We start from the raw sequence: 12,306 nt of genomic DNA, 5'->3' as shown, positions 1-12,306 counted from the left end.
GTTTGTGTTGAAGGAAGACTAATGAGAAGTGTTTCCTCTCTAGATCAGCACGCTGCTAATATTACAAGAGGAGATGCAGATTTGCATAAACATTCCAGAGAGGCTGTGTTGAGTGCAGCTCTGCAGCTGTTAATCACACTCACACTGTTTTAATCAATATCAATTTAATGTGGAAAATAACTCTTTTTTTTGTTATTATTATTAACGATATGGATTTTTTGTGATGTAATTAAAAGTTTCTGTGATGGTCAGAATGAAAACTGATCTATTTCCAGTTCCCTCAAATTAATCTGAATCTAGGTTAAATACATGAAAATAATAATAATTATATAAGCAATCCTTTATATCATTATCAGTCATGTGTAGGCTGCACTCTAGAGAATTACATTAACAAAGAAATTATTCTCATGTCTACAAATTTCCTGGTTTCTGTTTTTGAGAAGTTGTTAAAATAACAATGTGAATATCTGATTCTATATTTGACTCTGACGTGGTGAAATATTGCAGTGTTTTCTGAACAGCATGAACTACATTTAACATTATAATCAAACCGTTCAATAGAACATGATGTTCATTCTGGTATAGTCTGCCCTCTAGAGGCTTTAACTGATGAATCCAGAGAGAGAAGATTCTAGATCAGGTGTTTTTAAATTCTGAAGAAGAATTGTAATCTCTAGTGAGCAGAAGGCAAAGCTGAAATCTAATTGAATCTAATCAAGATTCAAGATTCAAGAAGCTTTATTGTCATTTCAACCACATATAGCTGACGCAGTCCATAGTGAAATGAAACAACGTTTCTCCAGGACCTGGTGCTACATAAACATACAACAACAAAGAGTTCAACACAAAAAAACAACACCACAGAGCTAGGACAGAAGTCTTAGCCATGTAAAGTGCACAGTGTGCAGCTAGGTGCAAACAGAGCATAGACAAGACAGTGCAAAAGACAATAAATACAAGAAAGACAACACAAAAGAACACAGGACACTTAGCGCCGAAAAGAAAGAAAAGAACATGTGTAATGGAATGTAAGTGAAATAAAATAAGATAAAATGAAATGATGTAAAAAAATATTGTGCAAAAATACAACAGCAGCGGTTGAAGTAGTACAAATAGAAATAAACATAAATATAACTATAGCAGCGGATGACAGGTTGAGGTAATGCAATAAGTAATGAACAATATAAATTATGTGTGTGTGTGTGTGTGCGTCCACACAGTCAAGAGAGACAGTGTATACAGTACATATTGTATACAGTTCAGTCCTGAGTGAATCGAATCGAATCGAAAGCTAGATGGTGAAACTATTTTCTATATTTTTTCTTCTTTCTTGCTCAAAAGTTTAAAATTATCTGCTTCAAAAAATCGAATCAGGAGTGAAGTGAATGCTTAATATAAAAGTTCCAATTTGCACTGTCTCTATAGGTTATCATTTACAAAGGCTCTTTATGTATACATAAGTCATCCAAACTGATACAGTATATCGGGTGTGTTTTTACTGTTGTTATTTAGAGGATTCCTCTGCTCCTAGTTATTTGAGATAGAACTCATGTCTTTTCTTGCTTTCCTGTAAAATGATCCGTCTTGGAGCCAGTTTAACTTCAGTAGAAGTGAGCTGCTGCCCTCAATAAGTGCAATAAATATTTACATGTTACAGAAGTGAGTTTTGTACTGAGTTGAGTGTGTGGAGCTTCTATCACTGATAGCAACATCCACTACAACAACCAGGCTGATTTTTTATATAACAGGATGAATTTGCATAAACATCCTTCAGCTGTTAGATTTCATAGTTTCATGAATCCTTCTCAAATACAAGTGTGCTGCTGCAGATACAGATGATTTTTGATTCCAGGAGTTTGTAGTAATGATGCTGCAGAAAACATTTTGTTTGAACTGCTGAACACTCTGTGTTTCTAAATTCAGGAAATTAATCCATTGTCCTGTAGTGTTCCGGCAGCTGGTATCACAAATAAGAAGAATAAAACAATGAATAGTACAATATATAGTCACAACTCAAATATATAAAGACATTATAATGTAAATGTGATACTTTACATGGGGATTCTTATTATTAATATTAATAATTTCTAGAAGAGATATAAAGAGGAATAAAGAAGAAGATCTGAGTGCTGAGTGTGAATGGATGTTTATAATAAATGTCACTGGGGTGCAGCTTCCTGCTGAGGGAATATTTACAGCTCATGAGGACGTGCTTGTGTAAGTTTTTGTACAGCTCTGGAGTCTGTTGTGTCAGTGTGAGTCTCGTGCACAGTAATAAACTGCCGTGTCTTCAGCTTTCAGACTCTTCACTTCTAGGTACAGCATGTTTTTACTGGTGTCTTTAGTGATGGAGAACTGGCCCTGCAGTGACTGAGCAAATGTAGTGCCAGTGCCAGTGTCAATGTATCCGATCCACTCCAGTCCTTGTCCTGGTTTCTGACGGATCCAGTTCATGTAGCTGCTTCCCATTGAGAATCCAGAGACAGTACATGAGAGAGTGACCGACTCTCCAGGTCTCTTTACTACAGAAGCAGAGGAGGTCAGGGACTGTCCATAAGAATCTGGAAGAGAAGAGTAGAACTAGGTAATGTTATGTTATAACGATTGTAATGCTAGTAATCATCACATAAAAAAACATAAACTTACATGAAATGAGTAGTAATAAAATACACTGTCCTAAAATCATCTTTCTGTTCTGAAACAGTTCTGCTTCACCCAGATTTAAAGTGTATGGGAGTGTTATCTATCACAGAGCTCACTGGAAACTAGAGCAGCCAAGAACATGCTGTTTATACACGACTCTATTTGAATAGGGAGTGTCCATGACCACTATGGAGGTGTTCAATCCACAACCACATGCTGCTCACTGTATAGCTGAACTATATTATATTTATATATATTTATATAAGTCTGCATTTTGATTTTTCTTTCCAGAAAATTATAGCAAACAGGGTTTAGATGATGGCAAATGGGCTAGATTATGGCCGCCCTTTAACTGACCGCACTATCGCTGCTCTGCATCAGTCAAGTTCTTGTGTTTCTCTGCATGTTTAGTTGCATTGTCACAATTCAAAATGTAATTTATAAAAACAGCAATCTGTATTTCACAAACAAAGCACAATATTTTACATCTGACTTCAGTATATGAATACTTAGGAGTCCTTAACTTGTTACGTGAGCTGACATTTGAGGACTAACAGCTAACTCAACATCTGTGAAGTTGTGTATAGACACATGTACATAAATTAAATAAATTAACAGTTGCCTTAAAAATAATAGCATTGCAGTTGTATGGTAAAGGGGATTTCTGTGACAGCACTAGTTTTTAATCAAATGAATCAGTGGTCAGTTAAGTCATTTATAACCATGTCTTTATGATGGAGGTTGTACTTTACTCTCAGTGTCCAACTCTAAAGTCATCTGAAGAAAAATTTAAGACTGTGAAGATATGTGAAGTTAATAAATTCACATACTTATTAAAATGTTCTTTGGTGCTTAAATTAGTTTGAATTTATTTAAGACTGAATATCTAAGTTAAATTTAGTAAGTAAATGCTGTTTAATTGTGAACTGGTGAGAAAATGTTTTTCAGTCTTAATGTTTTTTTAGTACAAATATGTAGATTATGAAAATATGAGCTCAGTGTATGATTACAGTACACGTGTGTTTTTGTAATGATATTTAAGGAAATGCATCAGTGTGGTCTTCGTGCACAGTAATACACAGCTGTGTCTTCAGTCTGCATGTTCTGTCCTCTCAGAGTCACCGTGCTGCTGGAGGCATCTTTAGAAATACTGAACTTGCTTTTTAGAGACTCTTTATGATACATGGTTCCACCCCCCCAAATGTAGTTTATCCATTCCAGAGTTTTCCCTGCAGGTTGTCGAATCCAACCTGTGGCGTAGCTGTTATCAGTAACTGAGTAACCGGATACTTTACAGCTGAGGGTTAAAGAATCTCCAGGCTTTAACATCACTGAGGTGTCCTGAGTGAGCTCTACTGCACATTCCACATCTGAAAAAAAGAGATGTCACAGTTTCCGTAAAAATGTATGTACAGTAGGTTATAACTGCAGTAATTTACTAGCAGCTCTGAGTTCATTACTGAAGTGAAACTCACAGGATGAAGCTGCCAGCAGCAGCAGAACTGGAAGGAACATCTTTTATCTAAAAGCAGTGCTAAACTCTCCAGAGCCCACAGTGACCGTGGCTGATATTTCTCTATATGTAGCTGTAAGGGGAACATTTTGCATATTCATTTACATATTGTTATGATGGTGTTCTACAGGTTTTCTAGAACAGTGAAAAATGTTCTTTGGTGCTTAAGTTACGTTATATTTATTTAAAACTGAATAAGTAAAGTTAAATTTAGTATGTAAATAACTTTCAACCTCTAAAATTTTTACATAGTTCTCATTCTGTCAAACTGTGAAATATTTCTGTGTTTTAAACATGTAGGGAAAACATTTATATTGAGTGGATCTCATTACACAGAATCCTGAAAGGGTGCAGGAAAGCTACACTGTTTTGTGAGTTGCTTATATTTTTATTGCCTAAATTCATCATAATCTAAAATCAGCATAAATGTCCAGACAATGTTCACATTTTGGTTCTTTGACCTCCATGTCGGGTGCAGTAATAAACTGCAGTGTCTTCTGTCCTCATGCTGTTCATCTGCAGATACACCTGCTTCTTACTGTTGTCTCTGGAGATGGTGAAGCGGCCCTGAACTGCACTGGAGTAATATTTGCTACTACTGTAGATTCTTGCAACAAATTCCAGCCCTTTTCCAGGAGCCTGTCTGATCCAAGACATGTAATAGCTACTAAAGTTAAATCCAGAGGCTGTGCAGGTCAGTTTATGAGACTGATCAGGTTTGATGATCACTGGATCAGACTCGGTCAGTGTCTGACTGCAGGAATCTGCAAGAACACACAGATTGGTGTTAAAGTTAAAAAAGAAAGTAAGAAAAATCCATAAAATATTTATGTTAAATAAATAATAATACTGAAAGAACATTGCTAAAGAAAAGTAACACAAAACACTGCCTAATCCCATCTCAAAGAATTAAAATGATTCCTGCTGCTGTAAATGAACACAAACTGCTGGTATGTTGTTGGGCTGAATGTTTCAGCATAAATGGTTCAAATGCAGGATTTCATTTGCATGACACGCCCACTAGAGATATAAAAACATTCACAGAGGAACAGCTGAGATGAGAAAAAGCTTCCTGTAAGACTCTGGGTGTGTTTCATGCTGTCAGGTTCATCACTGCTCTTTACACATTGGCTCTCACTTCTTTAAAGTCCATCACCGTGTATCACTGTAACACTCAGAAGAACATTCAGCTCTGATCAGAACCTGCCTTTTTTCATCTTTGTGTTAATTAAAGAAATTAATTAAAGAAATAATTCAGGTCACAAATCATCACTGATTCATTCAGTCAGGGGCTCATGCCAACAACTTGTCTGTTATTAAATCTTTGTGAATGATGGAATAATTTAAAGCATAGGCTTGTCTTTTTTTCTCATAAGGAGCAAAGCTCTTCATCCAGAAGCCTTTGAGAAGATGTCTCTAGTATGTCTTAGTGACATGAACACATAAATATAAACTGTAAACATTTCACTCATGCAAAAGAAAATGCTACATACTAGGTGTAAATCTCAGGTTATATGTAACATAAATAATCCTAATTTTTGAAACATTTAGACAGTTATTTTTTATAATGAGTCTCATACAGAATGCAGTTCGTGCCTTTTTCTCGACTTTATTTGTTAAACTCTGCTGCCTCCTTCAGTTGTTTCAATTATTGCACCTCACACTGTGAGAACAGACTGTGTGTTAAACACAACACACTGCTGGAAACATGCTGTATTATTCCTGAATCCACTCAGTAAACACTGATTCAACTGTTGGTTAAAAATCCTGTAAAATGAAGGGATTAATAATAGTTCACAATGATTTTATTTAAAAATGATTGTGTGACTGTTTTAAAATGCTGCAAAACCTTACAAATACATTACAATAGAAGAAAGTGAAAGTGTGACTGAGATGATTTATTAGTTGCATTGAGAGGATGTGTGTAACATGTCTCATAAGGTTTTTGTAAGAGGAATCCACTATTCTGTCTCACTGTGAGTCATGAGCGCAGTAATAGTGGGAGACCTCAGTCAGTCTGGATCAGGAACAGCATTTCCAGCACCACCGTGATGAGCACTGGGGCACCTCAGGGCTGAGTGCTCCGTCCACTGCTGTTCACTCTGCTGACACACGACTGTGTAGCAATGCACAGCTCCAACCATATCATCAAGTTCGCTGATGACACGACCATGGTGGGTCTCATCAGCAAGAACGGTGAGTGTGCACACAGAGAGGAGGTACAACATCTAATAGCCTGGTGTAGAGTCCAACAACCTGTCTCTGAATGTTGACAAACCTAAAGAGATGGTTGTTGAGGAGCCACAGAGCATCCATTCTCCACTGAACATTGACAATCCTCTGTGGAATCTGCTGAATTGCTGTTTTTGCACACTGCCACCAACTGCTGCTATTACCTAAGTGTATATATTTTTACAAGTAACCTTTGTTTACAATCCTCTTATTTTTGCTCAGTGTGCTGTATAATATACTAAATATACACTGGTCTATTTTGTGTATCTGTCCTGCAGTGTTTTGTCTTGCACTGTTTGCACTAAGTTGCAAACTACACACTTTACATGGCTAGGACAACTTACTTTAGGTCCTTAGCTCTGCGTTGTCACATGTAGCTCTGTTGTTTTATGTAGCACCATGGAGAAACGTTGTTTCATTTCACTGTGTACTGTTTCAGCTATTTATGGTCGAAATTACAATAAAAACTTCTTGACTTGACTTGAAGTAATGTTTTGCATTTTTTTTTGATAAATGCAAATTTAGGTGTCTATGCTAAAGTGTTTGGAATGTGGGTATTAGTTACTTGTCTTGTCACTGTCTTGGCAATTGTTAGTGTTAGTAGAAGTGTCTCTGGAGATGCTGAACTTAGCATACAGTGACAAACTGAAAAATGTCTTCCTATTAGAATAGATGTGTCCAATCCACTCCAGAGCTTTTCCTGCAGGTTGTCGGATCCAAGCTGTAGTATAGCTCGTAACTGAATATGAAACCTTGCAGTGGCTGGAGAGACTCTGGCCTGGCTGGACTGTCATGGAAGCAGGCTGAGTCAGTTCCACACCATGTACATCTGTGGAGGAAAACACATGGTGATATCTCACACAATATCTGCTGCACCTTTATTCTTCATCTAATAGAATGATATCCAGCTCTGATGCTTGGATTTGCTTATCTGCTGATGATATTGGCTGATAATTGTTATCTATGCTCGGGGATCTTCAGATTATAATAATTGCTATATGTAAGCTAAAAATTTATCAAAAGTTTAATAAGGTGTTTATTTGATTGTTTTGCTCATTCAAAGAATTTTCCATGAAACCAGGTTTTCCAAAACAAGCAACTGTATTAACAGATCAACACAATGTAGTTTAATTTGAGTGTCTTGATGCTGGATTCTGGAGTCATAACAGAATGTGAAAAGGGAGATTGCCTAAATGTACAGATGGAAACACATTGAGATGGTTGAGTTTGTACAGACTGCCCTCTAGAGGCACAAAAGACCTGTTTCCAAATGATCCAGATCGAGAGTCATTTAGGAGAAAAAAAGATAATTTTCTTGCTGTCAATAAAAAAGTCTCAAATGAAACAGCAAAAAAAATTAATAAAGAAGAAATTCAGAATTGGAGCATTTCCCTCGGAGAGTTTAAAAGGGTGAAAGCACTAATTAAATAAATAGTTAATCAATTGGTTTAACCAATCAGTTAATTGAGAAATCAATATTAGTCTCAGTGAGCTCAATTTTCTAGATTTATTAACACTCTTTCCATAGTTCTCTCTCTGTCACATAATATTATATATACACATATATATATATATATATATATATATGTGTATTCAGTGAATTAAATAAAAATACATGGATACATTGTGAACTTGTCATGTGACTATAGTTAGTATGTGTTTGAGTTTAAGTATGTGTCCAAAGTTTGTGTAAGTATGTGTTTAAGTATATGTCCAAAGCCACACTGTTGTATGTGTTGTGTTATATCTTTATTGCTTAAATTCAAAATTGAATTACATAACCTTACATCCGTATAAATGTCCAGAAAATGTTAATAATAATCCATTAAAAGTCACCAAGTTGCAATATGTAAGTCAGAGACACTGTAACCATTTTGTTTCTTTGACCTCCATGGATCTGAAAATGTGGGTTTATCATGTGACTAGAGCAAGTATGTGTTTTTGTACTGATGTCTAAGGGGAAGTATCACTGTGTGTCGGGCGCAGTAATAAACTGCAGTGTCTTCTGTCTTCATGCTGTTCATCTGCAGATACACCTGCTTCTTACTGTCGTCTCTGGAGATGGTGAAGCGGCCCTGAACAGCACTGGAGTAATATATGTTACTACTGTAGATGCTTGCAACCCATTCCAGTCCTTTTCCAGGAGCCTGTCTGATCCAATTCATGTAATAGCCACTAATGTCTAATCCAGAGGCTGTGCAGGTCAGTTTATGAGACTGATCAGGTTTGATGATCACTGGATCAGACTGGATCAGTGTCTGACTGCAGGAATCTGCAAGAACATACAAACATTTGTGTTCATGTTAACACAAAGTTATTTTAAAAGCAAGTAATAAAATACTTAAATTGTTTCTTTATAATAAATAAATAAATAAATAATACTAACATTGAATGAAGATTGCTAGAGTAAAGTAACTCAAAACACTGCCTCGTCCCATCTCATAGAATTAAAATGATTCCTGCTGCTGTAAATGAACACAAACTGCTGGTATGTTGTTGGGCTGAATGTTTCAGCATAAATGGTTCAAATGCAGGATTTCATTTGCATGACACGCCCACTAGAGATATAAAAACATTTACGGATGAACAGCCGAGACAAGAAAGCTTCCTGTATGTATTCTTGTGGTATTTTCTAGTGTGCCCTAACACTCCTGCTGCTTGTATTGAAGTATTATTGCACTGTGCTAAGCATAAATACACAAACTTTCCCAATCCTGCTCATTTATCATTTATTTTCTAAATATTTTATAAAACCCCAAAAAGTGAGTATAACTGTAGAATTTATAAAATAACCTGAATATTGTTGTTAAATATAGATCACTTTTGCAGAGTCCCAAAAAAAGCAATTATCTGTTATTTGAGTTAAATGAAGCTGGAGAATGATTAGAGTGTTTAAAGAGAGAGATGCTGAATGTGTTAAAATATACTGAGAAGGGCTTCTTTACAAAGACTGACATCTAGAGGCATAAAAACAAACAAGTAGAGAATTATAATTTAATAATAATTTATACTGTATCCTGGAATGAGGGTTTTGTTGAAATAAAAATGTAAATCTGATTTTATAGACATTGTATAATTTTAACAGAAATACAACACACCTGTTTAGCTAACAATAACTAAAAATGCTCTATGAAAAGAATTTATAACTAATTACAACCTTTGACAACAAATTATGATGAACATAAGATCATTGGCATTTTGGCTTCTCGATAAATGCACAGGAAATACTATCAGATATCTAAATGTTATATTTTGATGTTAAATGAATTCCTGATTCTAATTATTGTATTTTACACTGATGTTTAAGGTAAAAAAAAAAAACAGTCTACCTATTACATTAGGAAATATCACAGCTATATCCAGCAGCCCCTTCAACCTGTACACCAAAACAGGAAAAGAGCCATTTTGCGTGCGCTAACATTATATAAACTCTGTCCCTGACAACACCTCAATAAAGCCTGATGACCAAAGAGCAGATCCCACCAGTACAGCCTCAAGAGCAAACATGCTGCTTGTTTATTTCCTGGTGCTGTGCATATCTGCATCTTGTAAGTTCACACATTTGTTTAAAGCATCTATCGTTGTACTTTGTGTAATTGTTCTTGAGATTTTTTAGAGAAATTTGATTAATATGTACTTTTTACATTTTTTATTGCAGTTGTTTTTGGCACAATCAATTTTGCTCAGCCAGGTCATGTGAATGTCCAGCCTGGACAGGCTTTCACCATTGTCTGTAAAGTGTCTGGATATAGCTTGACTGATAGCAGCTATTGTACAAACTGGATTCGACATGCCACTGGGAAAAATATACAGAGGATTGGATTCATTTGTAGCAGTGGAAGCACAGGGTACACAGAGTCACTGAAAGACAGGTTCAGCATCACTCAGGACACCTCCACAATTTTACAGTATTAAATAAAAGTTTATTTATTTCTAGATTGAAATATAATCAGTTGTAAACAAAATATGATTGAGCTATTTAATAACCATAGAACATAATAGATAAATGATAACAGTACATGTGACTTGTTTAAAATAAACGCTGTGTGAAAATGTGTGTCTGGTTTTAGTACAGCTGCTTCCTCAGCTCCAGTCACTGTGGCTCTTCGGGCGCAGTAATAAACTGCAGTGTCCTCTGTCCTCAGACTCTTGGCCTCTAAGTACTGTGTGCTTGCTGAGACGTCTTCTGTTAAGGTGAGCTGGTTCTTCACAGACTCTGCATATATTGCTTGATTATTGCCTGTATTCATCCGGCCAAGCCATTCCAGAGCTTTCCCTGGTTTCTGTCGTATCCAGTTTATGCTGTGGCTTGTCATTGAATATCCACTTATCTTACAAGAGATCTTCACAGTTTCTCCAGGTCTCTTTACCACAGCAGGAGACTGGTCCAGTCTGATCTCATCACTGCTGACACCTAGCAGGTAAAACATAACAATCAAAGATCATCATCAACACAGTCAAGATATTCTGATGGAAGAAATATACAGTAAAGAAGTCTCAGGTACCTTTGGTTAACATTATAACAAAGATGTAGTATTGAGTGACCCTCAGCCCCATCATCAAGCTCTTTGATTCAGTCGTGTGAAATGAACTTGGGGTGAGCAAGAGGCTGATTATATATATATATTTACATAATTTACATAAACATCTTTCAGCTGTTAGATTTCATGAATCCTTCTTGAAAACAAGTGTGCTGCTGCCCCCTACAGATGATTTTCATATTTAGGAGTTTGTAGTAATGATGCTGCAGAAAACATGTACATATCACGTGATCTCTTGTCAGGTTCTGTGCTGCTGAACAGACTCTGTGTTTCTAAATTCATGAAATTAATCATTTACCTGTAGTGTTCCTGCAGCTGCTATCACAAAGGAGGAATAAAAGCATGAATAGTACAGTATATAATCACAACTAGTCATCAGAATCATTGTCGTAGTGCTGATTTGCCTCGAGTCAAATAAGTAAAGACATCATAATGTAAATGTGATACATAACATGGGGATTATTATGATTAATATTAATAAATGCTAAGTTATATTGGAATAAAGAGGAAGATCTGAGTGCTGAGTGTGAATGGATGTTGTTCTTTGTAATAAATGTCTCTGGGGTGCAGCTTCCTGCTGAGGGAATATTTACAGCTCATGAGGACGTGCTTGTGTAAGTTTTTGTACAGCTCTGGAGTCTGTTGTGTCAGTGTGACTCTCGTGCACAGTAATAAACTGCCGTGTCTTCAGCTTTCAGACTCTTCACTTCTAGGTACAGCATGTTTTTACTGGTGTCTTTAGTGATGGAGAACTGGCCCTGCAGTGACTGAGCAAATGCAGTGCCAGTGCCACTGTCAATACGCCCGATCCATTCCAGTCCTTGTCCTGGTTTCTGACGGATCCAGTGCAGCCAGCTAAGGGAGAGTCCAGACACGGTGCAGGACAGAGTGACCGATTCTCCTGGTTTCTTCACCACAGAAGCAGATGAGGTCAGGGACTGTCCATAAGAATCTGAAAAGAAGGGAGTTATGAATTAAATGTTATATTGCTGAGAGAAACAGTATTGAGTAAATATTTAAATTTCCTAGTGAGGATCATGTGAAACGTACATGATATTAGCGCAAATAAAATACAGTATCCTAAAATCATTCTCACAGTTCGCATACACACAATTTTAAAATGTATAAGTGTTATCAAAGAGCACACTGATGACCAGACCATCCACGAACATGCTGTTTATACCTGAATCTATTTGAATAGGGCGTGTCCATGACCAGTATAGAGGCAATAAATCCCGAGACTCAAGATAAAGATGCACTAATCAGTGTAATTACTGAGGGAAATGTGTCAAGTGGTGTGTGACTTTTTTAATTTTATTTAATTTTAATGGATGAAAACTGACACATGCATTTCACTTTAAATTAGGTGAACTTGTG

General features: G+C 36.3%; 1 gene segment (V, D, J or C); it reads right to left on the bottom strand.

Moving 5' to 3' along the window:
* Window positions 1–11,588: 11,588 nt before the first annotated feature.
* Window positions 11,589–12,063, bottom strand: LOC131368824 (immunoglobulin heavy variable 3-74-like; the record flags this gene model as incomplete). The annotated part of the segment is given in 2 exon segments: window positions 11,589–11,881; window positions 11,980–12,063. Coding segments are annotated over 2 exon segments (348 nt in total), but the record flags the coding sequence as incomplete, so codon positions are not given.
* Between the last annotated feature and the right edge of the window lie 243 nt (window positions 12,064–12,306).

Source organism: Hemibagrus wyckioides, linkage group LG02 (genome assembly GCF_019097595.1).
Source record: "Hemibagrus wyckioides isolate EC202008001 linkage group LG02, SWU_Hwy_1.0, whole genome shotgun sequence".
Lineage (NCBI taxonomy): Eukaryota > Metazoa > Chordata > Actinopteri > Siluriformes > Bagridae > Hemibagrus > Hemibagrus wyckioides.
Note: the sequence above shows the minus strand (reverse complement) of the source record. Positions and strands in the feature narration are given on the sequence as shown.